General features: G+C 36.8%; 1 protein-coding gene across 8 annotated transcripts in view; it reads right to left on the reverse strand.

Moving 5' to 3' along the window:
• Window positions 1–26,215, reverse strand: part of DCAF6 (DDB1 and CUL4 associated factor 6) — a 165,299-nt gene that overhangs the window by 21,082 nt on the left and 118,002 nt on the right. For 3 of the 8 annotated variants that reach the window (XM_060091308.1, XM_060091307.1, XM_060091306.1), the window contains 4 exons: window positions 24,283–24,398; window positions 23,018–23,104; window positions 22,456–22,783; window positions 17,381–17,422 (listed from right to left, as the gene is read on the reverse strand). In XM_060091308.1, coding sequence (XP_059947291.1) covers window positions 17,381–17,422; window positions 22,456–22,783; window positions 23,018–23,104; window positions 24,283–24,398 — 573 coding nt within the window. The remainder of the gene's footprint in view (window positions 1–17,380; window positions 17,423–22,455; window positions 22,784–23,017; window positions 23,105–24,282; window positions 24,399–26,215) is intronic. The other 5 variants (XM_060091305.1, XM_060091304.1, XM_060091301.1 and 2 more) reach the window with 3 other exon arrangements.

Genomic DNA, 26,215 nt, shown 5'->3' on the forward strand with positions numbered 1-26,215 from the left:
CCAGAAAGACAAGATCCAGCCTCATCCACCAGACAAAAGGCGCTAGTCCCTTCCACCAGGAAGGCTACACAACCCACTGAACCAACCTTAGCCACTGGGGGCAGACACCAAAAACAACAGGAACTATGAACCTATAGCCTGCGAAAAGGAGACACCAAACAAAGTAAGTTAAGCAAAATGAGAAGACAGAGAAACACACAGCAGGTGAAGGAGCAAGGTAAAATCCCACCAGAGCAAACAAATGAAGAGGAAATAGGCAGTCTACCTAAAAAAGAATTCAGAGTAATGCCAGTAAAGAGGATCCAAAATCTTGGAAACAGAATGGAGAAAATACAAGAAATGTTTAACAAGGACCTAGACGAACTAAAGGACAAACAGACAATGATGAACAACACAATAAGTGAAATTAAAAATTCTCTAGAAGGAATCAATAGCAGAATAACTGAGGCAGAAGAACGGATAAGTGACCTGGAAGATAAAATAGTGGAAATAACTACTGCAGAGCAGAATAAAGAAAAAAGAATGCAAAGAATTGAGGACAGTCTCAGAGACCTATGCGACAACATTAAACGCACCAACATTCGAACTACAGGGGTCCCAGAAGAAGAAGGGAAAAAGAAAGGGACTCAGAAAATACTTGAAGAGATTATAGTTGAAAACTTCCCTAATATGGGAAAGGAAACTGTTAATCAAATCCAGGAAGTGCAGAGAGTCCCATACAGGATAAATCCAAGGAGAAACATGACAAGACACATATTAATCAAACTATCAAAAATTAAATATAGGGCTTCCCTGGTGGCACAGTGGTTGAGAGTCCGCCTGTCGATGCAGGGGACATGGGTTCGTGCCCTGGTCTGGGAGTATCCCACGTGCCGCGGAGTGGCTGTGCCCCTGAGCCATGGCCACTGAGCCTTCGCGCCTGGAGCCTGTGCTCCGCAACGGGAGAGGCCACAACAGTGAGAGGCCTGCGTACCGCAAAAAGAAAAAAAAAAAAAAAAAAAATTAAGTACAAAGAAAAAATATAAAAAGCAGCAAGGGAAAAACAACAAAGAACATATAAGGGAATCCCCATAAGGTTAACAGCTGATCTTTCAGCAGAAACTCTGCAAGCCAGAAGGGAGTGGCACGACATATTTAAAGTGATGAAAGGGAAAAACCTACAACCAAGATTACTCTACCCAGCAAGGATCTCATTCAGATTTGATAGAGGAATTAAAAGCTTTACAGACAAGCAAAAGCTAAGAGAATTCAGCACCACCAAACAAGCTTTACAACAAATGCTAAAGGACCTTCTCTAGGCAGGAAACATAAGAGAAGGAAAAGACCTACAATAACAAACCCATAACAATTAAGAAAATGGTAATAGGAACATACATATCGATAATTACCTTAAATGTAAATGGATTAAATGCTCCAACCAAAAGACATAGACTGGCTGAATGAATACAAAATCAAGACCTGTATATATGCTGTCTACAAGAGACCCACTTCAGACCTAAGGACACATACAGACCGAAAGTGAGGGATGGAAAAAGATATTCCATGCAAATGGAAATCAAAAGAAAGCTGAAGTAGCAGTTCTCATGTCAGACAAAATAGATTTTAAAATAAAAACTAGTACAAGAGACAAAGAAGGACACTACATAATGATCAAGGGATCGATCCAAGAAGAAGATATAACAATTGTAAATATTTACGCACCCAACATAGGAGCACCTCAGTACATAAGGCAAATGCTAACAGCCATAAAAGGGGAAATCGACAGTAACAAAATCATAGTAGGGGACTTTAACACCCCACTTTCACCAATGGACAGATCATCCAAAATGAAAATAAACAAGGAAACACAAGCTTTAAATGATACATTAAACAAGATGGACTTAATTGATATTTATAGGACATTCCATCAAAAAACAACAGAATACACTTTCTTCTCAAGTAGCCATGGAACATTCTCCAGGATAGATCATATCTTGGGTCACAAATCAAGCCTTGATAAATTTAAGAAAACTAAATCGTATGAAGTATCTTTTCTGACCACAACGCTATGAGACTAGATATCAATTACAGGAAAAAATCTGTAAAAAATACAAACAGATGGAAGCTAAACAATACACTACTTAATAACCAAGAGATCACTGAAGAAATCAAAAAGGAAACCAAAAAATACCTAGAAACAAATGACAATGAATACACGATGACCCAAAACCTATGGGATGCAGCAAGGGCAGTTCTAAGAGGGAAGTTTATAGCAATATAATCTTACTTTAAGAAACATCTCAAATAGACAACCTAAACTTACACCTAAAGCAATCAGAGAAAGAAGAGCAAAAAACCCCCAAAGTTAGCAGAAGGAGAGAAATCATAAAGATCAGATCAGAAATAAATGAAAAAGAAATGAAGGAAACAATAGCAAAGATCAATAAAACTAAAAGCTGGTTCTTTGAGAAGATAAACAAAATTGATAAACCATTAGCCAGACTCATCAAGAAAAAAAGGGAGAAGACTCAAATCAATAGAATTAGAAATGAAAAAGGAGAAATAACAGTTGACAGTGCAGAAATACAAAGGAGCATGAGAGATTACTACAAGCAACTCTATGCCAATAAATGGACAACCTGGAAGAAATGGACAAATTCTTAGAAAAGCACAACCTTCCGAGACTGAACCAGGAAGAAATAGAAAACATGAACAGACCAATCACAAGCACTGAAATTGAGACTGTGATTAAAAATCTTCCAACAAACAAAAGCCCAGGACCAGATGGCTTCACAGGCAAATTCTATCAAACATTTAGAGAAAAGCTAACACCTATCCTTCTCAAACTCTTCCAAAATATAGCAGAGGGAGGAACACTCCTATACTCATTCTACAAGGCCACCATCACCCTGATACCAAAACCAGACAAAGATGTCACAAAGAAAGAAAACCACAGGCCAATATCACTGATGAACATAGATGCAAAAATCCTCAACAAAATACTAGCAAACAGAATCCAACAGGACATTAAAAGGATCGTACACTATGATCATGTGGGGTTTATCCCAGGAATGAAAGGATTCTTCAATATATGCAAATCAAGCAATGTGATACACCATATTAACAAATTGAAGAATAAAAACCATATAATCATCTCTATACATGCAGAAAAAGCTTTCAACAAAATTCAACACCCATACATGATAAAAACCTCCCAGAAAGTAGGCACAGAGGGAACTTATCTCAACATAATAAAGGACATATATGACAAACCCACAACCAACACTGTTCTCAATGGTGAAAAACTGAAACCATTTCCACTAAGATAAGGAACAAGACAAGGTTGCCCACTCTCACCACTATTATTCAAGATAGTTTTGGAAGTTTTAGCCACAGCAATCAGAGAAGAAAAAGAAATAAAAGGAATCCAAATCAGAAAAGAAGTAAAGCTGTCACTGTTTGCAGATGACATGATACTATACATACAGAATCCTAAAGACGCTACCAGAAAACTACTAGAGCTAATAAATGAATTTGGTAAAGTAGCAGGATACAAAATTAATGCACAGAAATCTCTTGCATTCCTAGACACTAATGATGAAAAATCTGGAAGAGAAATTAAGGAAACATTCCCATTTACCACTGCAACATAAAGAATAAAATACCTAGGAGTAAACCTACCTAAAGAGACAAAAGACCTGTATGCAGAAAACTATAAGACACTGATGCAAGAAATTAAAGATGATACAAACAGATGGAGAGATATACCACGTTCTTGGATTGGAAGAATTAACCTTGTGAAAATGACTATACTACCCAAAGCAGTCTACAGATTCAGTGCAATCCTTATCAAACTACCAGTGGCATTTTTCACAGAACTAGAACAAAAAATTTCACAAGTTGTATGGAAACACAAAAGACCCCGAATAGCCTAAGCAATCCTGAGAAAGAAAAATGGAGCCGGAGGAATCAGGCTCCCTGACTTCAGAGTGTACTACAAAGCTACAGTAATCAAGACAGTATGGTACTGGCACAAAAACAGAAAGATAGCTCAATGGAGCAGGACAGAAAGCCCAGAGAGAAACCCACTCACATACGGTCACCTTATATTTGATAAAGGAGGCAAGAATATACAATGGAGAAAAGACAGCCTCTTCAATAAGTGGTGCTGGGAAAACTGGACAGCTACATGTAAAAGAATGAAATTAGAACACTCCCTAACACCATACACAAAAATAAACTCAAAATGGATTAAAGACCTAAATGTAAGGCCAGACACTATAAAACTCTTAGACGAAAACATAGGCAGAACACTCTATGACATAAATCACCTCAAGATCCTTTTTGACCCACCTCCTAGAGAAATGGAAATATAAACAAAAATAAACAAATGGGACCTAATGAAACTTAAAAGCTTTTGCACAGCAAAGGAAACCATAAACAAGATGAAAAGACAACCCTCAGAATGGGAGAAAGTATTTGCGAGGGAAGCAACTGACAAAGGATTAATCTCCAAAATTTACAAGCAACTCATGCAGCTCAATATCAAAAACACAAAAAACGCAATCCAAAAATGGGCAGAAGACCTAAATAGACATTTCTCCAAAGATATACAGATTGCCAACAAAAACATGAAAGAATGCTCAACATCACTAATCATTAGAGAAATGCAAATCAAAACTACATTGAGATATTACCTCACACCAGTCAGAATGGCCATCATCAAAAAATCTCCAAACAATAAATGCTGGAGAGGGTGTGGAGAAAAGGAACCCTGTTGCACTGTTCGTGGGAATGTACATTGATACAGCCACTGTGGAGAACAGTATGGAGGTTCCTTAAAAAAACTAAAACTAGAACTACCATATGACCCAGGAATCCCACTACTGGGCATATACCATGAGAAAAGCATAATTCAGAAAGAGTCATGTACCACAGTGTTCATTGCAGCTCTATTTACAATAGCCAGGACATGGAAGCAACCTAAGTGTCCACCAACAGATGAATGGATAAAGAAGATGTGGCACATATTTATTCAGCCATAAAAAGAAACGAAATTCAGTTATTTGTAGTGTGGTCGATGGATCTAGAGTCTGTCACACAGAGTGAAGTAAGTCAGAAAGAGAAAAACAAATACTGTATGCTAACACATATATATGGAAGCTAAAAAAAAAAAATCGTTATGAAGAACCTAGGCGCAGGACAGGAATAAAGACGCAGACGTAGAGAATGGACTTGAGGACATGGGGAGGGGGAAGGGTAAGCTGAGAAGAAGTGAGAGAGAGGCATGGACATATATATACTACCAAATGTAAAACAGATAGCTAGTGGGAAGCAGCCGCATAGCACAGGGAGATGAGCTCAGTGCTTTGTGACCACCTAGAGGGGTGGGATAGGGATGGTGGGAAGGAGACGTAAGAGGGAGGAGGTATGGGGATATATGTATATGCGTAACTGATTCACTTTGTTATAAAGCAGAAACTAACACACCACTGTAAAGCAGTTATACTCCAATAAAGATGTTAAAAAAAAAAAAACCACAAAAGGCAAAAAAAGAGTGGAAGACCAAAATAGGAACAAACAACAAGGGCAAGAAATAGAAAACACCTGTGAATATGGTAGACATTAATCCAACTATATCAATAATCACTTTGAATGTCAATGTTCTAAATATACTATCAAAAGACAGAGATTGCCAGAGTGGATCCAACAATACGACCCAACTATCTGTTGTCTACAAAAAAACTCACTTTAAATATAGACTCCCATAGAGTAAAAGTAAATGAATGAAAATATATATATACCATTCTAACACTAGTCAAAACAAAGCAGAGGTTAACTATAATTTTTTCAGAGAGAGTAGACTTCAAAGTAGGCAAAATTCTCAGGGGTAAAAAAGAGGATTACATAATGATAAAGGAATCAACTCTTCATGAAGACATAACAATCCTTAATGTGCATGTCTAACTACAGAGGGTCAAAATACGTGAGACAAAAACTGATAGAAGTGCAAGGAGAAATAGATGAATCCACTATTATAACTGGAGACAATTAGGCATTGAATATATTACAGTGAACGAAAACATTTAGAGAATATGGAGAAAGACAGGCATTAAACAAACCATCCCTTAAATAAATATATGATTACATACATACATACATACCTCTGCCCACTCTTCTCAAATTTCCCACTGCTATCACCTTAGACTGGACCCCTCATCATCTCTCACCTGGCCTACTGCAATAGCCTCTTACGTCGTCTTGCTGTTTTCAATTTTACTCCCTTCCAATCAGCCATCTATGAAGCTGCCAAAATGATCTAAGACATAAATCTAGTCATGTTTCTCCCAAGTTGGAATAATTTCTATAGCATCCCACTGCTTAAAGAATTGATTTACTCACTCATTCAACAAATATTTACTGTTTAATGAAAACAGATATGCTGTTAATTTATTTCTTAGAAAATTAAATCAGAATCCCAAACAGCATACAAACAAAAGAGGCAGCTTATATAAGGACATTTTAACAGTGTATAACCTTTTGCCAAAGATGTTTTTTTGCCGAATACGTATACACTGTGATTGGAATGTAATTTTTTGTTCAAAACTGAATCTCTGTGTCCATTGAACAATTCTCCTATTCTCCCTTATCCCAACCTCTGGCAACTACCATTCTACCTTCTGTTTCTAATGTTGCATCCTGACACTGGAAAAGAGATTGTTACAAACTAAGTGCTTTAAGCACCTTCAGCCCCTCTAATCAGCCTTTCCAATGTCCTCCCAATTCTCAAAGATGGGAGCTCCGAGGAATATTGGCTTTTCCCGATCCTCCCTCTTAATTGGCTTGGAGAAACATTTCTCCAGATTGGGGAATCTCTTCCAGGCCTGACACCAAAGCCACACTCAGTGCTCAACCCACTACTGTAAAATAGCCCCTGCCTCGGAGTAATAAACAATTCAAATAGTGGGGATCTCTAATGAACCTCAAGGGGGTTCCTGTCTCTGAATCTATTCCTTCTTGTTTAGGTGTTTGAGAGATACAGGCCCTATTCTCCTTAGTTCCTCTATCCCTCTACTCCTACCCATTTATTAAACTAAGACTTCTTAGAGAAGTATCATGCTGGAATTTATTTCTCCCAAAGGGGAGAAATAATTCTAGAAATTGATAGTAGTCATCAAAGTAACCCACCAGGTGAATTAAATGATCCTTCGACATCTTTTATTTGTTTAGTTTCTAACAGAACTAGAGCAGAGTCTTGGAAACACTGACCATTTGTCCCTATTGAATCAACTAACACCTTCCTTATGGGCAAACCGATGTTGGCAAAATTCACAGTGCACCTCCCATCAAAATTCAAATAAGCCCCTCAAAACTGTTCCCAGAATTAATCAATATCCTATAAGTATAGAAGCCCTTGAAGGCATAAAACCCATAATAGAAGATTACAAGGCTCAAGGTCTCATTACCCTTTATACTAGCCCCTATAACTCTCCCATTTTTCTGGTGAGAAAACGTAAGGGCCGAGGGTGAAGGTTTGTCCAGGACCTCTGAGCAGTAAGTAACACTGTCATCCCTTGACACTGTTGTTCCTAACACTCATCCGTTACTAACAGCCATTCCTGCCGGAAGCAATTTTTTTTTTTACTGTAATTGATTTATGCAGTGCATTCTTTAGTATTCCAGGTGATGAAGCTAGCTAATACCTTTTTGCCTTCACTTAGGAACAAAAAATTTTCACCTGGACAGTAATGCCTCAGCGTTTTACTAAGAGTTCTTATTTATGACAAATTCTGAAGGCTGATATAAAGTTCCCTAGAAACTTATTTACAAAACAGAAGTAGTCACAGATGTAGAAAACAAACTTATGGTTACCAGAGGACAAGGGTGGGGAGGGATAAACGGGGAGACTGCGACTGACATATACACACTACTATATATAAAATAGATAACTAATAAGAACCTGCTGTATAGTATAGGGAACTCTACTCAATTCTCTGAATGGTCTATCTGGGAAAGAATCTAAAAATAAAAAAAGAGTAGATATAACTGATTCACTCTACTGTACACCTGAAACTAACACAACATTGTAAATCAACTATACTCCAAAAAAAATATAAAAAACAAAACAAAACAGAAAAGTTCCCTAGACGTTCTACTTTGCAATATGTGGATGATTTGCTTCTTTGCTCTCCTTCTCATGCCTCCTCAAAGGAAGACAGCATTCACTTGCTAAAGCTTTTAGCTTTAAAGGCTTAAAGTTGCCAAAGAAAAATTCCAGTTTGCCCAAACTCAGACTCAATATTTAGGGCATCTGATATCAGAACGAGGGCTAAACCTAGACCTTGACAGACTTCATGATGTCCTAAGTTTCCCAAAACTCAAAACTTAGTGCCAATTGTGAGGTTTTCTTGGTTTGGTTGGTTATTGATGAAACTGGATTCCAAATTTCTCTCTTACGGCCAAATTTCTATGTTTTCCTTAACAATGACAACCCCGGCCCAATTTTATGGGAAGAAGGAGACAACATAGACTTTAAAGGTCTTAAAGGAGAGTTTGATGAACCCACCTGTCTTTGGGCATCCCAATTACCACATCCCCCTTTTTCTTTTTGTATACGAAAAGAAAGGGAATGCCCTTGGGGTGCTGACCCAAAAACATCGCCCCATAGGGTATTACAGCCAGTAACCGGACCCTGTGGCTGCCCCCCTTGCCTTCGAGCTATTAAGGCCACTGCCCTTTTGGTTAAGGCCACTGAGAAAATCATTATGGGATCCGCTTTAACCATTTTTGTACCTCATGCAGTAGAAGCTCTCCTGAATTCTCATCACACTCAACGTTTCTCTGCCAGCGACCTCACCTCCTGTTAAATCCTTCTGTTAGCTGCCCCTCACAGCATTCTTCTACGTTGTAATACCTTATCCTGGCTACTCTTCTCCCCTCCATCATTTTCAAAGTCCCTCATGACTGCTTAATGCTGAGGAACTAACTCCCGACTCCTCGCGATGATCTACAGGAAATTCCATCAGGTAATCATGCCGACTTCTCATGGCTCACTGATGGTTCTTTAAAAGGTGACAATGGCGAATATTGTGCTGGGTATGTTATTCCAATTCCTTTTAGTGTTGTTGAGGCAGCATCTTTTTCTATGGCTACTTTGACCCAACAGGCTGAATTATACACCCTTACACAGGCTTGTACTTTAGCCAAGGATAAAACTGCCAATATTATATTTGAGTTGGCCAAAAAAGTTCATTCGGTTAGTGAATACGTTGTTCAGTAAAATTCTTGGTGAAAATGAAAAATGTCTCTTATTTTTACTTAAAACCAAAAGAAACTTTTTAGCCAACTCAATACTAATAGTAGATATGCTTTTGGAGTAGCTCATGGTTTTGGAATGTTATGGAAGCAATGTGGCTTCCTTACTTCCGGTGGACATAAAATTTTAAAATGGCCCCTGTGTTCAGAAATTATGAATGCAATACTCTTACCTCCCACTTTCAGCTATTATTAAGATTCTGGGGCATTCTAAACTTGACTCTCTGGAAGCTAAGGGAAATCACCTTGCTGATATTTCTTAAAGGAAGGCTGCCCTTAAAGGAACCAACAGTAGCCAAACCACTGTCATAGTCCAAAGGGATATTTCCCCAAATGATAATTTAGAAAAACTGGCTAAAGAATCCCAACAATTGGCCTCAGAAAAGGGAAAACAAGATGGGAAATTCAACAACTGTTGGTGTGATAAAAAAGAGAAAGCTCTGGTTTGGACCAAGTAAGAACCCAGTTTTACCCTGGAGTCTAAAATTCCCACTTCTCACCACTGTACATGCATTAAACCATTAATCTACTAAAAAAATGTTAGTCTTCATGAATCAGTATTGATGGGGAAACTATTTAATAAGGCTGCAAAAAGCACCTATCTCACTTGTCCCACTTTTCCAAAGTACAACCCAGGGAAGCCTGTTCATACTGTTCCCAGACATTTTAAGCTGCCTAATGGACCATTAGAGATCCAGCAAATGGATTTCACACTATTTACTCCATCTAATGGATATAAATATGTTTTAGTTATGGTCTGTATGTTTTCACACTAGACCAAAGCCTTCCCTTGCAGACAGGCTACTGCCTCTTCTGCGGATAAATTTCTTTTGGAAAAGATTATCCCTACCTGGGGAAATTCTCCTTAACTTCACAGTGATTGCCCAGGTGCTTCAAAATGTCTATGCTGTTTGGCTAGTTTTACAACACTATTACTGTTCTTACCACCCTCAATCCTCTGGTTTAGTTGAACACACTACTGGTATTAAGATTCAACTGGCAAAATTTGTAAAGGCCCTCCAAATACCTTGGCCAAAAGCACTGCGGCTGGTCCTTCTAAATTTCAGGTCCGCCCCTTTTGGAACTCATAAACCCTTGGCATAAACCCAATGCACTTGGCTTCTGCTTCTTTTGACCTAAAACTGATAAAAGGAGAGATACTCTAATATTGCAAAAGCCTAATTGCTTCTATTAAAAATAATGTTTTGGGAACTCCCTGGTGGTCCAGTGGTTAGGACTCCATTCTTCCACTGGAGGGGGACCAGGTTTGATCCCTGGTCAGGGAACTAAGAGCCTGCAAGCCACGTGGTGCGGCCAAAAAAAAAAAAAAAAAAAAAAAGTTTTGACAGAGCAATCTTTTCACAGTGCGCCCTTGGGAGACAAAAACTTGAAGCATCACACCTTGCAATCTGGAAATTTTGTCTTTTAAAAAAGACACTTCCAGATGAACTCTCTTCAACCTTGTTGGAAAGGCCCCTATCGAGTACTGCTAACCAACCCTTGTGCTGCCAAACTCCCAAGGAACAGACTCTTAGATTCACATGAGACACCTAAAGAAAGCACCAAACCCTGACTGGACCTGCACATAATCTGGTGACCTGAAAGAAAAGATTTCCTAGAATTGACGCAGATGACATCTGATGAAACAGTTTTCCCCAGATATCCAGAAAAGGCTTGTTGGAAGTTTGCTGCTAAACCTTTGATGATGACATAATGCTTCAGGTGATCTCCAATGTCTATGATATTGATAACATATGGACTTTAGACATAAAGTACCTTAGGGTTTTCCCTCCTACCCCTCCTTCCTTGTTACTCAAATGTGACCTTAATAGGTTTCTAATCTGTGCACTTTCCCTGCAATGTGAGATGCTACACCCAGCAAAAGTCCTTCATGATACTGAAGGACAAAAAGCTAAACTAGAAAACGTGACTCTTGATCAGCAATGCTTTCAGAGAAAGGTCTTGATCAAAAGGGGAAAATGTTAAAAATTAAAACACAGATATTTGAATTAAATACAGTTGGGAGTTTGGAAGGGGGAGATCTCATGTCCTGCGACCACAGCAGAGCCCAATAGGAAGAAGGAAAATATCTCTTCTTTCCTGAAAAAGACTCAGCCAATGAAAAGCCATACTCTTTATTTACCATAGCCCTCTCACCTTCCTTTTCCTCTCTATGAAAGCGTTATCCTTCCCTTGTGGGGGTGGGGTGGGGGAGGGGGAGACACCTGGGTGAAGCTCATCATGGTTGCAGACTCCAAACTGCAATTCTCTGACTGATCCCAAATAAACGCATCTTTGCTAGAGAAATATCTAGCAATCTATTTGTTTCAGGTCAACACTGGAAACAACCTAAATGCCTATTAACAGGAAAAAGGATAAATTATGGTATAGTCGTACAATGACTTATAATACAGCAGTAAAGCTGATTGAGCAACAGCTATACATAACAGTATGGATCAATCTTAGTAACATATTGTTGACTGGAAAAAAAGATAGCAAGTCCCATTTATAGTGAGATATCCTTTCTTATAAATTTCAAAAGTGGGTAAAATAAATTAAGTAATACATTGTTTTTGCATTTATGTCTGGTAATTATCTGGTAATTCTTTGTTTTTTAAAGCAAGGCATGATACACATAACATTCAGAAGAATGATTACCACTGGTATAGTGGGCAGGGGGACAGAATGGGGAGGAGTATAGGTAGATCTAAGGTACTAGCAGTTTTCTAGTTCTTGGGTTGGGTGGTGGGTTCATGGGTATTTATTACATTAATAAATAATAAAGAAAATGAGCCAACCATGAATCAACAATTACAGTGTGTCACAAACCAAGAATTATAAAAATACAATTCTCCCTTTCCTCAGATTAGGCCCTTAATAATCCCACTGCCTATGCAAGGCTCTATCACTGCAATTACTGTGTTGTAATTATTTATGCGTGTCTGTGTATCTCACTGAACCGACAACTCAGAGAGGATGTGTCTTCATTATCCTTATATCACCAGCATCCACCACAGTGTCTGGTTCATATAGTTTATTGAATTAACTAATCAATACAAAACTGATTATTCAGGAATTTCAAAGTAAAAACATCTCAAAGTATTAGCTATTATTTTATTTTGAAAATAGCATTTAATAGATGGGAAAAAAAAGACAATGAATCTGAAGGAAGTACATTTGACCTAAGAAAATAAAACCTAGATTCTTGACTTTACATTTTGATCCTTTTCTCTTGCCTGAGTCTTTACATTTTATTTTTAATACTTCATATTCTAGAAAATTCTGTTTCTAAAATGGTCAGCAAAATTTCTTAAGATGTCTCCAAGCTCAAATTAGAAAGTTACATCAATCAGAAAGAGTCTATAAGCCTTATTTTTTTAAAAAAGATATTGAACTGGCACATTTAGTAGTTAAAAAAACAACTAGGCCGAACTACAAAAAGACATTCTTAAATAGCACTAAAAATATAAAGTGAATTACTTTGCCTATTGTTTTCAACATGGTAAAAAAATCCTTTTATAAAACATATTTACATATAGCTAGAGCTGGAAATTCCCTGGCAGTCCAGTGCTTAGGACTCTGTGCCTCCAGTGCAGGGGGCATGTGTTCCATCCCTGGTCAAGGAACTAAGGTCCCCCATGCCAGGTGGTGTGGCCAAAAAACAACAACAACAAAACATATAGCTAGGGCCTCCCTGGTGGCGCAAGTGGTTAAGAGTCCGCCTGCCGATGCAGGGGATGCGGGTTCGTGCCCCGGTCTGGGAGGATCCCATATGCCGCGGAGCGGCTGGGCCCGTGAGCCATGGCCGCTGGGCCTGCGCATCCGGAGCCTGTGCTCCGCAACGGGAGAGGCCACGGCAGTGAGAGGCCCACATACCGCAAAAAGAAAAAAAAAAAAAACATATAGCTAGAGTGGTAAAATTAATCAATACTATTGATATTATTAAAATAGCTTGTAAAAGAACAAAATATTAGGGTAGAAAAAGATGGCTTAATCAAAGATTAAATCTTTCCATCTTAAAATAAGTTGAGTTTGCAGACTTCCCTGGTGGCACAGTGGTTAAGAATCTGCCTGCCAACGCAAGGGACACGGGTACAAGCCCTGGTCCGGGAACAACAAATCTCATGCGCCACAGCTACTGACTGAGCCTGCTGCGCTCTAGAGCCCACGAGCCACAGCTACTGAGCCTGCATGCCACAGCTACTGAAGTCCGCGTGCCTAGAGTCCATGCTCCACAACAAAAAGAAGCCACTGCAGCGAGAAGCCCACACGCCGCAAAGAAGAGCGGCCCCCACTGTCCGCAACTAGAGAAAAGCCCACGCGCAGCAACAAAGACCCAACGCAGCAAATAAATAAATAAATAAGTAAAAATAAGTTGAGTTTGCATTTATTTACAAAACTTGAGATTGACTTTTTCCATTCAAAGATCAAAATATTAGGTTTTTATAAGCATACGGATGCTATTCTCAATCCCTACCTCTTCCCCTGCCCCCTGCAACAGGAGAGTTTGTGTAATAAGTATTTTCTCTATTTTCAGAACAGCTATAAGACTTTGGGACGAGAACCAAGCTGCTATGGTATGTGTCAAAGAAACACTCCCTAGGCAAAAGATATTAAAACAAAAGAGTAAGTTAAATTCTACTTACTTATGCCTCACTGAATATGCTCATTTGAACTCTAGATACCAGTATACGTAGTTCAATTCTCTTAATTTATACTATATATACATTTTTCTCATATTAACATAGTGGTTTTTAGAAAGAGAACCTCATTTAGAGCTTAGAGTTTAAATCTCATTTAAATTTAAAGTTTGTGATTGTTCCGAGTTAAGCTCAAATTTACCTTTAAATTGTCAATAAAAAACAGTTTGTTGGATGAATCTATGAATAGAAACTTAGAAAAGATATGTTATTTGTGTTTCTAAAAATAATACTTTTGGGCTTCCCTGGTGGCACAGTGGTTGAGAGTCCGCCTGCTGATGCAGGGGATACGGGTTCGTGCCCCGGTCTGGGAAGATCCCACATGCCGCAGAGCGGCTGGGCCCATGAGCCATGGCCACTGAGCCTGCGCGTCCGGAGCCTGTGCTCCGCAACGGGAGAGGCCACAACAGTGAGAGGCCCGCGTCCCGCAAAATAAATAAATAAATGAACAAACAAACAAACAAATAAAAATAATACTTTTAAGTTCTTTAAAGCACTTGTTTATAGTAAAAGCCATGTTAGTGTTACTAAGTCATCTACTGTCACCAACAAGGTCTCTGGATTGGAATTTCAGTCATTTCAACACACACCTTTTACAAGTATCCGAAATAAGAGAGGTGGATGAGTTGCTAGAGAATCTTGCTGTTTCTAGTCCTTCTGTGTCTGGGTGGTGGTGGTGGGGGGGGGCAGATTGTATTCTTTGCCTCAAAATGTGTTAGTAAATAAAAATAAAGGATAGCAGGCCTGATGCTGCTACCTCTAAAGAGAACTTGACCTTTATGTAATGTTTCCTCCATTGTTCTGCCTGTCTGAGACACTGAACCCTGATGTACCTGCTTGCCTAGACGGTCTGTACAAATAATGTGATTCATGGTGAACACCTACTTTCCTTCAGGGTCTGGAATTTAGGGGGTTGTGGTTGGGTGCAGAGGGTGCCTATATGATCAGCCCCAATAAAACTGCTGGATTTCGAGTCTTAATTAAGCAGGCTTCTCTGGGCAGAAACACTACACAAGTGTTAACTGCATTTTATCGCTGGAAGAATGAGCACACTGTATGGACCACACTGGGTGGGAGAACGTTGGAAGCTTATGCTTGGATTCTTCCAGATTCCATCTGATGTGTTTTTCCCTTGTCATAATAAACTATAGCCATGATTTCATGTGACTCTTAGTTCTGTGAGTCTTTCTAGCAAGTCAACAAATGTGTGGGAATGTTGTCAGACTCCTAAAAAAGTAATTCATAGCTTTTCATTTATTTCAAATTTTAGGAAGCAGAGGAAGAATAAGCCAGATTATCTAAGGAAATATGAATAAAAATTTTGTTAGCTATAGTTTTAGATAAAAAGGTGTCTTCTTTGTCAACTTTTATTTATGTATTCATGTATGTAGTATGCTGGCCTTAAAGGTGCTTACATCTTACATAGGGAAACATATACACACATATACACAATAAAGTGTTACAGGTAGCATAACAGATACATATAGAGGCACACAGAAGATATGTTCAATCCTACTTGGGATTATGCAATGTATAGCCAGAAAAAATTTCAAAAAAGAGCAGCTTAAGATGCATGTTGAGGGGACTTCCCTGGTGGTCCAGTGGTTAAGAATCCGCCTTCCAATGCCAGGGACACAGATTGGATCCCTGGTTGGGGAACCAAGATCCCACATGCCACGGGGCAACTAAGCCTGCATGCCGCAACTAGAGAGCCTGCACGCCACAACTACTGAGCCCGCATGCTCTGGAGCCCAAGCGCCACAACTAGAGAGAAGCCCATGTGCAGCAACTAAGACACGACGCAGCCAAAAATCAATCAATCAATAAATATTTTTTAAAAAAAGATGCATGTTGAAAGTTGAGGTGGCCAAAATGATGATGATGGTGATGGTAATAGGAAGTCATTTCAGTTAGAGGGCACAGAGTAAGATATGGAGGCACAAGGTGTATTCAGAGACACTCCGAATATGGCTGATGTAGAGAGTATGAGCAATTCTTGGCAACAGCCATAACACAGAATGCCTTCCACTTCAACATTTTAGCTTTTCTTTAACTCATTTAGAGCGACATGGTACTTTTAGGTTGCAATCTTCACTGTAAAAGTAGAAATTGGCTTTGTGTGCTTAGGATGCAGGGTATAAATCAGAAAATCAAAAAGCCCTGAAACAAATTCCATTCTACTATAATTTAATTAGAAAGTGCTAATTACCAACAGACTAATTTGCAAAAAGTTACTCCAAATATACCTTAATGTTAAAAAAGTCTATAAACGCCAGCACAAAAGCAAAAACAATTTTGAGATGTTTATATGAGAATCCTTGTGAGAATGGGACGTAACCAGGGATTTCTATGTAGCTACAATATTTTTGGTTTATTTCATCATTTCTGTATTCCCCATGAGGAGCTCTACTAATTTTACATTTCTGATTGTTGTTATATGTTTTATATTCCACTTTGTTTTAGAAACATATGATAAATAACAGACATGTGCCACTAGAATTAGGTACAAGGTCGATTTTGTCAGTAACCCAGGTTTTGGGTAAATGAATAATGGAACTGAGGTTCACTTTAAAGTTACATTTAAAAATGTACCCCCTTGGGCTTCCCTGGTGGCGCAGTGGTTGAGAGTCCGCCTGCCGATGCAGGGGACACAGGTTCGTGCCCCGGTCCGGGAGAATCCCACATGCCGCGGAGCGGCTGGCCCCGTGAGCCATGGCCGCTGAGCCTGTGCGTCCGGAGCCTGTGCTCCGCAACGGGAGAGGCCACAACAGTGAGAGGCCCGCGTACAGAAAAAAAAAAAAAAAATGTACCCCCTTGTTAGTCTTCAAATTACAGAAGTGTTTGAGAGTTATGTATCACTTGACGTGTGATACTAAGTTACTAACCAATTTATGAGAAAACTGCTTTCTTTAAAAAAATCAGAATCTTAAAACTATGCACAGAATTAGACTCAAGTCCATTTTTTGTTACTGATCTCAAGGAAAAGGAGTATTTTTTAATAATACCAAAAAGTTGCTAATTGTTACCTCCAATCAAGGTTTAGAAAAACATAAGTTGCATTCTTCAACAAAATAGTCAAAGCAAGTAACTAATATTTAAAATACATCATTTCAGATTATAGTTACTTTATCATATGACACACTTGAAGTGAACATCAATTATATCTGCACACAGGAAATTTCTTTTCATTCTATTCCCATGCAGTGCATGCAGCTAAATATAGTTTGTGAAAAGCAACCCGCTTTATAATACTTAGCACTTAGAGTTCAGTTAAGTTCAAAGAAGCATTAACTGTTAATAGGAAAGGTGGTTAGCTGTGGAAAAAGAGGACCTGGCAAATTCATCATAAAGAAAAAGTAAAATAATGAAGGAACATTCTGAATTACCTCATTATTCTATCACCTATTGTTGTTCCTCTGATATTAAATCTAGTGAAGGGAACACAATAACTAAAGTCACTCACAAAGACTTCAAAGAACCAAATATTTAAAGCATTAAGGCCACCACTTTTACCATTAATCATCTAAATCTAAAATACTTTTGTTCCCCTTTGTGACTTAGGGTATTATGTGAGAATATGTCATTCAACTAAATGTGTATGAGCAAATTAAGGAAACAGACACACTCACTGAAGATAGATTAGAAGGAATACATTGCACTTAATCCCTTTTATCTTTTAAAAAAATTAGAACCTAACCCTGTTAGGTTCAGATTCATATTATCAATACCCTCAGCTGGAACACACTAGCTCCCCAGGGCTGAGTTGCTCTTTGGGAACTAAATAATTAAGCCCTGAGCTGACTCATTTGTCCTAACCTTAAGACTGTATAACCAGCAAGCAAAGAACAACAGAGCTTTTAACTCCCTAGGAGTTCAGTTCTTTATGATTACTTTTCCTCTGCAATTTTAATCAAGAATAAACTTGAATCACTAGAAATACTGAAAAAGTGATTATAATGATGACTAAATAGATGATAGCAAATTTACAGTATGCAAAGAATTTTGGCTTTAAGAATGAAGGCCATGTTCCATAGAGTCCAGAGTAGGTAAATGGAACCAAATTTCTATGCAAATAAATATTTTTTTAAAAAGTAACTAACAGGCAATATACGGTTAATATCTTTAATCTTTACATAAAAAATCTTTACAGTATCTTAATTGAGTCTATTAACTAAAAACTATTCAAGACTATGTGAGAACTTCTTCAGGAAGCTTACTTAGATATACTTGTCTTTTTTTTAGAGAGCAAAAAACCTCTTGGGTTTGGCAAGAGGAAGAACTATCAGCCAGGCCATCATTCTGTTTACTAGAAGATGGATTTGGCGCTGTGAAAACAGTTTACATGAAGACCATCTAAATAATAAACCTGACCAGTTTCCTTTCATTCCAAGGGCACCTATTTATGTTTCTAAATCCAATATATAAAATCACTAAGAGAAACACATACTACTTTCATTTATTGCTTTTTTTATACCATATGAGAAAGTATATGTTTGATTTGTTTCTTTCTTCAATTTAGTTTCCATTTAACGTTCTGTGTTCCTGCTGTAGACAAAGTTAAAGGGGACCAAACGTGGTTCATAGATTTCACTGTTTTAAACTTTGGTTATCTGTCAATAGAGGCATTTTACCATACACTATAGCTTGGTTTCTCTCTATAAGACTTATTTGCTATAAAGCAGGGATCAGCGAACTATGGCTCTTGGGGCAAATCTGGCCAGCTGCCTGTTATTCTAATGGCCCATAGAAGAATAACAGTTTTTACATCTGTAAATGGTTACATTTTTTAAATGATTATAGAAGTGCCTACATAACTGCCTCCATTTTGCCTCTTGGTCAACAAAGCCTAAAATATTTACTATCTGGCTTTTTAGGAAAAAGTCTGTTGACCTCTGCTATAGACAGTCCCAGTTATATTTATACCGAGACTAGCTATAGTTAATGAGCAGAGCATTCCATTTTAAAATACCTATGTTAGTTGTTAAGACCTTTATTTTCTAAGACATTTCCTTCTCATGCTTGTTCTCAGCTCAAAAATGAAAACCTGGCTCATATTTATTTAACCAAATTATAAGAATGCAAATCTTTATTAAAAAATCATAACTTTGCATTGCAAAGAACTGTTTTGATATTTTTGTTAAATGTGTTGAAAATGGCTTAGCTATAAACTTTTTAGGTTTCATTTAAAAAATTAAATATGTGGCAAAAAAATTACAAGATCCACTATGTAATTCTTCATACAAATTAAAGTACAGATCTAAGTATATACTCTTTTACCATTTTCAATTTTGGGACCAACTCTAGTCTAACCAAACTAATCTTGACTGGGTTTCTTAATGACCTTTAAGACATGCATCCTTTTAGTTGGGCATGTCATCCAAGTGTGAAATGTTTCCTTAGATTCTAAGAACCAAATGGTATTTTTACAGTAGAGCTTTGAAATTCTTTGTCCCTTTGGAAATAGAAATTCTCAAAATTCATATGCCTATTTATAAGCTGGTAAATTATTCTTTTCATGTTCTGAGGAAGCAAAATTTCTTAAACTTTCTCTCTTTAGAATAAAAGTCAACATACCCATTCCTCCAAATTTAGAAGTAAGATAAATGGGCAGTTTTCTGAAGGATGAACAGCCCTTAGAAAGGTACAGAAATGAAAAGTACATTTTATATAGGTAGTCCAAGATTTAATCAAGATGGTGCTCAGGAAGTTAGGAACTATCAAAATTATTTGGAAAAAAGTCAGAAGGAAGATTTTCCACCATTTACAAATTTTTGGTAAATAGCTAGGAAAGAATAATGCAAATTTCAAAGGAAAACTGATGTAATGTGAAACAGTCACTATAATCACTTTAGCATTACCTCAGTATGCACAACTTTGTGTGTGTGTACATATACACATATATACATATATAATATTGTATTTATTTCATATATTTATTAAAACTGTTTTCCATGTTCTTATAAATGGCTTGTGTATCTGTCTTCTCTTTTCAGTAAATTAACTTTCTCAATGGGAAGAATTTTATTATTCTTCTGTTACTACTACTATGTCCTATAGAATAAAACAAAATAATATATAGGACAAGCTAAGGTTAAATACCTAAACTGAGTGTACAGAACATTAATAATATTTAGTTTAAAAAACAAAAAAAGCAGGGAAGCAAATGTAGACCCAGAGGTGGTTTCAAACCTGGACCTAGCCATGAGAGCATGAATTCAAGAGCATGTGCGTGAAGTGGGGTCACTTCCAGGTTGTTGGCCCTGATCATCTCTCCTCTAAAAGAGTCTGTTAGTCTAGTTCAGCACCTGAGTTTTTTGGGTCAAGGAAGCTATCAGGTGCCAATTCTGTGGCAGATCCAAATCTCAGGAGAATCCCTAAAACATATAAATCATCTAAATATTATGAAAATGATAAGTAAGTGATAACACTCTGTAGAAAGATACTATCATTTCTAGTCAGATATCCAAAATAAGGACAATATGCTGCAAGACATTTTGCATTCTCTAGGACCCACTCTCCCCACAAATCCTCCTTTCTCATTCATGTTATACTACTGTGTAAAAAAAAAAAAATCTCCTTAGGTCTAGAATATACAAAATCCCTGCTTAGCACCTCAGTTTCCTCAGCTATAAAGCAGGCTAGGTAAAAGTGTATATAATTAGCCTAAATAGAAGATGCTAAATAATTATGATTTTTTGCAAGTGTCTAATATTTACCAAAAATATATGATTTCTTATTTAAACAAACAGACCTGGTAAGTGACATGGTGCATTTTACTAGAAGTTGATACTTAAGTTTTATTTTCCATTATGAACTTAGTATCATTTTAAGCTATGTAAGTACAGAAAAAAACCAAGGACATATGTTTGCTTACATCATTAGAAAGCCATAAATTTACGAACTTAAAATAATTATAGACTCTGGCTCTCCACCCGGGGTTTTAGAAACCATCAACTTGATTTTCAAATTGTGCTATGCTTGCCAACCTTATCTGCATACATCAAGAGGTAATAATATTGTAAGGGACTCCCTCTGGGTATGGAAAGAAATGAAACTAAGTTTTACTTGTCTAAAATATATACTAAGAATTTGAAGACTAATGTGTGGCAGGTAATGAGAAGATGTTTGATTAGTCTCTAAATACAAATATAAGCAAAGATTACTTCCTCTACATTTAAAAACAGGGTCACTGCAAAGTAAACATGTTGACCAAATATGACTAAATGAAGACACATATCTATCTTCATAGTTAAGAAAAGGCAGTTTCACTGAACTGCAAGCTACAATGTTCAGGAATTTTGCTTGTCCTCTGTTAGTCTTTACCCCTGTAGCAATTCTTACTGTAATTGCTTTTTAAAGTCTAAGTAGCTACATAGAATATCTTGGTTGTTTAATACACCTGTCATTTATTCAGTGCTTTCAATTTGAGACAAGTCCTTGGATTGATTGATTTTTTTCTAAATTCTGACAACAATTCTAGATAATCATAACCCCATTTTATAGATAAGGAAACTGAACCTTAAAGAGACACTAAGTAATCTGAATGATGAAGCAGCTAGTAAGTGGTAAAACCAGAATATAAGTCATTAGGCTCTTAATCATTATATAACATTGCCATTCTTTAATGGGAAATGAATCTTTTCACTTGACAGAAATGTCAGAATATTTTATAAATAGCAGAACATTGAGCATAAAAATACGTGATATGGGTTCTTCATGCTTGTGTAAGCTAGGATTTTAAAGATAAAATTTTATTCTCTGGAAGAAGACAGAACTTACAATGAGATATGATGGCACTGATTATAGAAATAGCTTTAGAGAAGTACGGAATGCAATATAGTTTAAAAGATTTACTTTATCTACTAAAAAATAAAATATATCCTTATGAACACATAATATGAAAAATGGAAAAGGTATATGAACGTATTAGCAATTTAATTCTCTACTGTAGTTATAATATTTGTTGGTGTGATTTTTCATTTTTGAAATTGAGTTACTAAGTTTAGTAGAAGTCAGAGAAAAACATACTGTTCTCAAAAAGAGAACTTTATCACACTACCTTAATCCAGGGTCAAGAGAGAAGCAGAAAAACTGAACATTAAAAAAACCCCAAAACTGATAAAGGCCAGGATGTCTACAGGGTAATCTGACAACTAAATATAACTAACTTCATAAATAACCTGTTGGTCATTCTCAACATTCCTTTCTCTTGATCTGTAAACTGAGGACCAAGCCTTAGTGCTGAAGATACAGAGCAATGAGACATTCTATTCTCCACAGTTTGCTCAAAGAATGTAATACATGAAATTAGTTATAATTTAGAAAATTCTATGAATTTATATGACTGAGACACCTTTAGAGGAAAAAACTGTCAAAAATGGAGAAACTCCTTTATGTGACTTCAAACAAAGGCTTGTGAATTATACTCTTTATAGTTCATGTTAATTAGAAATTTACCAACCTATCACCAGGTCCTGCTCGATACCTTGCACCTGGGATCAGCACTGGGTCATCATCACTGTCATCTGTGTCCTGGAGAGCAGAGTCCCTGGCCAGTGTTTCCTCATGAGCCAAAGGCCCAGTGGCTTCTGTTTGTGACTGAGGTTCGGGATTGCTGGTACCCTGACTGGTAGCACTTTCAGTGCTAGTTTGATGTGAAGTTCCTGGTTCCTTGCCTTTTTCAGACAAAGTGGATTCTTCTGGAACCCCACAAGGGCTATCAAGATTGAAGTCATTCCTTTCTCCTGAACCGGAATCCAATGGCTCAGAAGTAAACTGATCTGATTGTGCTGTCAGAAAATAAGTAGCAACAATTGGTCATGTTGGCAACACTAATTATTTAATCTAACTTCAGAGCTGACACAGACAATTTCCAATATAAAGTCTAATCCCCCTATATGAAGAACAAAATTCCACAACACATCTATTTGGAAATGGTCTCTAACTCTGGAGAGACGAATACAGATTAAGGCTTCTTATTTTCCTATATGAAGGAATTATCTAAAAAGAACAAGACAGCTCACCTATATCTATACTGTTCTGAACTGTGCTTTCTGCAGACGTACCTCCCTGAAGTGTTGTCACACCCTCTGATGATTCTTCAGGAGCTTCTGGGAATTCAACCAAATTATCATTAAATCCTAATTTTTTTTTTAGAAAAATAAACACCAATTTAATATTCAAGCTTTCCTATATGTAAGTAGTTCTTAACCCTTTTGGGGTCGTAGAAACTTTTGACACTCAGATAAAACCTCGCCCTGCCAGTGTAATGCAAATACTATGTATGTACCCACAAAACTGTAAAACGCTATCAGGAAGAGATGTGCAATTCTGCCCACTGCCTCTTCCTAAAGCCTATGTGTGGACCTTCATGAACTTTATGTGAAGAATCTCTGCTTTAGATTATCCCTCACAACTGACATTTCTCAATCTTGCTTTTCTTTCCTCTACACTTCAGAGAATCTAAACTTAAAACTGAGTATTTTTCTGCCCTTTTGTCATGCATTTGGTCTAATTTGAACTATCATGAACAAATAGTAAAGTTAGCCCCACCATAAATTCTGTTTGGCCATTGAAAATACTTATTTCTGGATTTAATTCCAAGACCCATGAAGGATAAGTCTTTTTTGTTCCTAATGGGACATTTGCTTACCAGACAGTCATCTTATACGTATTTTATTCTTGTTAGCTCTGTTATACTGAGGTATGTATTCATTTAATGAAAAACAATTCATTTATTCCTTCATTTATCAAGTATGTGCTGAAAATCTACTCTGTTCTAGGCTATACTAACACCTAAATTTCAGTTGATGATCACATAAAAATATTCTAGTAAAGGGTTCTAAAAACATACTCTAAATGGCACTTCTTGTATGAAACAGGATTTACTCATAACCTGTTTAAATTTTATCCCTTTTTTCCCTCCATAAACAACCTATACTCTGAAAAAATCAAGATAGGTACTCTGTATTTCACTGCTAGGTATAAAAACGGTAAAGATAATTCAAACCAACATTTATATCTAACGTACTGTCAGTACGATGACCATCTATCCTGGCCACTGCGTCCACAGAGGGGAACTGTGCTTTACTGTGACGCCCCATCTTAAATGTTTAAGGCCCTTATCTTTTGCATTTGTTATCTGTTTATCAACAGCAGTAACTGGACTATTGCGGCAAAAGTAACTGCTTAAAAACAAGAAACAAAACTGCAGCACTGAGGTATCAGAAAAATAGGCAAACATCCAACACTGGGTTTTGTCGTGACAAAAACAAAATTAACATCTTACTTGCTTCATTCTCTCCTCCTAATGGTTGCATGGAGCTCTGTGGGACCAAGGATTCCTCCTGATCCTCAGATTTGCAGTGGCTCCCATTTCCTCTAGAACTTGAGGCAGTACTGCTCCTACCATCAAGACAAGATAAGTGATTCCCACCAAGAAGTTAATAAACGTGAACTTTTAGGATAATTTTTATATTTCACAACTAGAGACGTTGATCAAAAAACTTGACTACAAATAAAATACAGGATTTATTATTTTAATAGTACTTGAAAAACATCACTTTAGAAAGTCTAGGTGGTTATTCTAATCCACTTTAATATTTAAAAAGAGATTTAAAAATATGAAAGGACCACTTCTTCACTGTTTTGATGCTTCTACAATCTGATATATATTTTAACAAGTCTCTCTATTGAATTTTAACTTAATTATATAATCTCTCTTCTTGTTCTCACTACAGATGGTTCACCACATTCAAATTCTTAATGATTTTACAGACTCTGATCATAGGTCCTTTTAGACTTTGTTGTTCTAGGCTACTTTTAAATTAACACTTGAAAAGAGGCCTGGAAATTTCTTTGGTCTTTGAACTGCCCTCTGTGGACCACTGCCAGTTCTAGATTGTTGTTCAGATATGGCAAGTGATTGAGCACCATGGTTTTGTAGAAGGATAATGTTTTCTCTTTTAGTTTTAATACCTACCTGATGATGATCCTAATTCTGTTAGAATTTTTAGCTAGAGCAGAATACCAGACCAATTTAAATAAATAATTTTCAATGAACATTCTGTGACAAATCATGACATATGTGTAAGAAGGGGACTGAGTGGGAAGGAAAATAGAGGAAAATGTATAACAATCTAAGATTAAAATTAAATTCACAGAAATGCAACAATTTCTTAAATATAGTATAGATGTGAACAAGAAAAAGAAACTGAACAGCTACAGTAACTTAAAAAACGTTAATTATAGACAAACAGCAGTGACTCAATAAACAATGCAAATTATCATGGAACTTTTGTCAAAATTTTATAAAAACGTTTTTAGGCTAATTGCAGAAGTCAATTTCATTTTTTTAAAAGGGCACCCATATAAAATATAGTTTTAAGAAAAATGTATATCTACATGGGTACATGAGCAGAGAAAAATGTCAGAAAGGATATTCACCAATGTTAAATGTCATCTCAGTAGGATTACTGTGATTTTTTTTCAATTTCTCTCTAGATTCTGATTCTTTTTTGAAATGAACACGTATTTCTTTTTAGCCAGAAAGAAATGCATAGCAATTTTGGTAAAGAGAAGCCAATGTGATATATAAATCTTTTTTTCCATTAAGAAAGCTATGATACAGGCTTAAATAAAATGCTCAATGTAGAATAGTTATGATAATTAAAACATTATGGCATTGATGTAGGAATACAGAGCCATTAGTGGAAAAGACAAAGTACTCAAGTAAATACATTTAGCATATGTTAATATGGCATTTAAAATCACAGATAAACGACTAGATTGCTCAATAAATGGTACTGGGACAAAGGAAAAGCCATGTAGAAAAATTGAGCTATAAGCTCTACATCATACTTTATGGTAAAATAAATTGTAAAAGGATTAAACATATATTTTTGATATAAAATCACAGAACTATAAGAGGAAAACAAGAAGAAACTTTTCCCCTAATCCCGGGAAGGACAAGGAGTATTAGCTCACAGGCTGAAACCATAAAGCGAAACTACCATAAGTAAACTGAAAGACAAACAACAAACTGGGAAAAATATCTGCAACAAATGAAAGACAAATGATATTACCCTCACTTAATTCTATAATATATAGCTCTTATAAATCAATAAGAAAAAGATAAACACCACAGTAAAAAACTGGGCAAAGGATTTGAAAGGCAATTTATAAAAGATGACAGTTGTAGCTAACAATTATTTAAAGCCTAT

The sequence above is a fragment of the Mesoplodon densirostris genome, chromosome 2 (assembly GCF_025265405.1).
Source record: "Mesoplodon densirostris isolate mMesDen1 chromosome 2, mMesDen1 primary haplotype, whole genome shotgun sequence".
Lineage (NCBI taxonomy): Eukaryota > Metazoa > Chordata > Mammalia > Artiodactyla > Ziphiidae > Mesoplodon > Mesoplodon densirostris.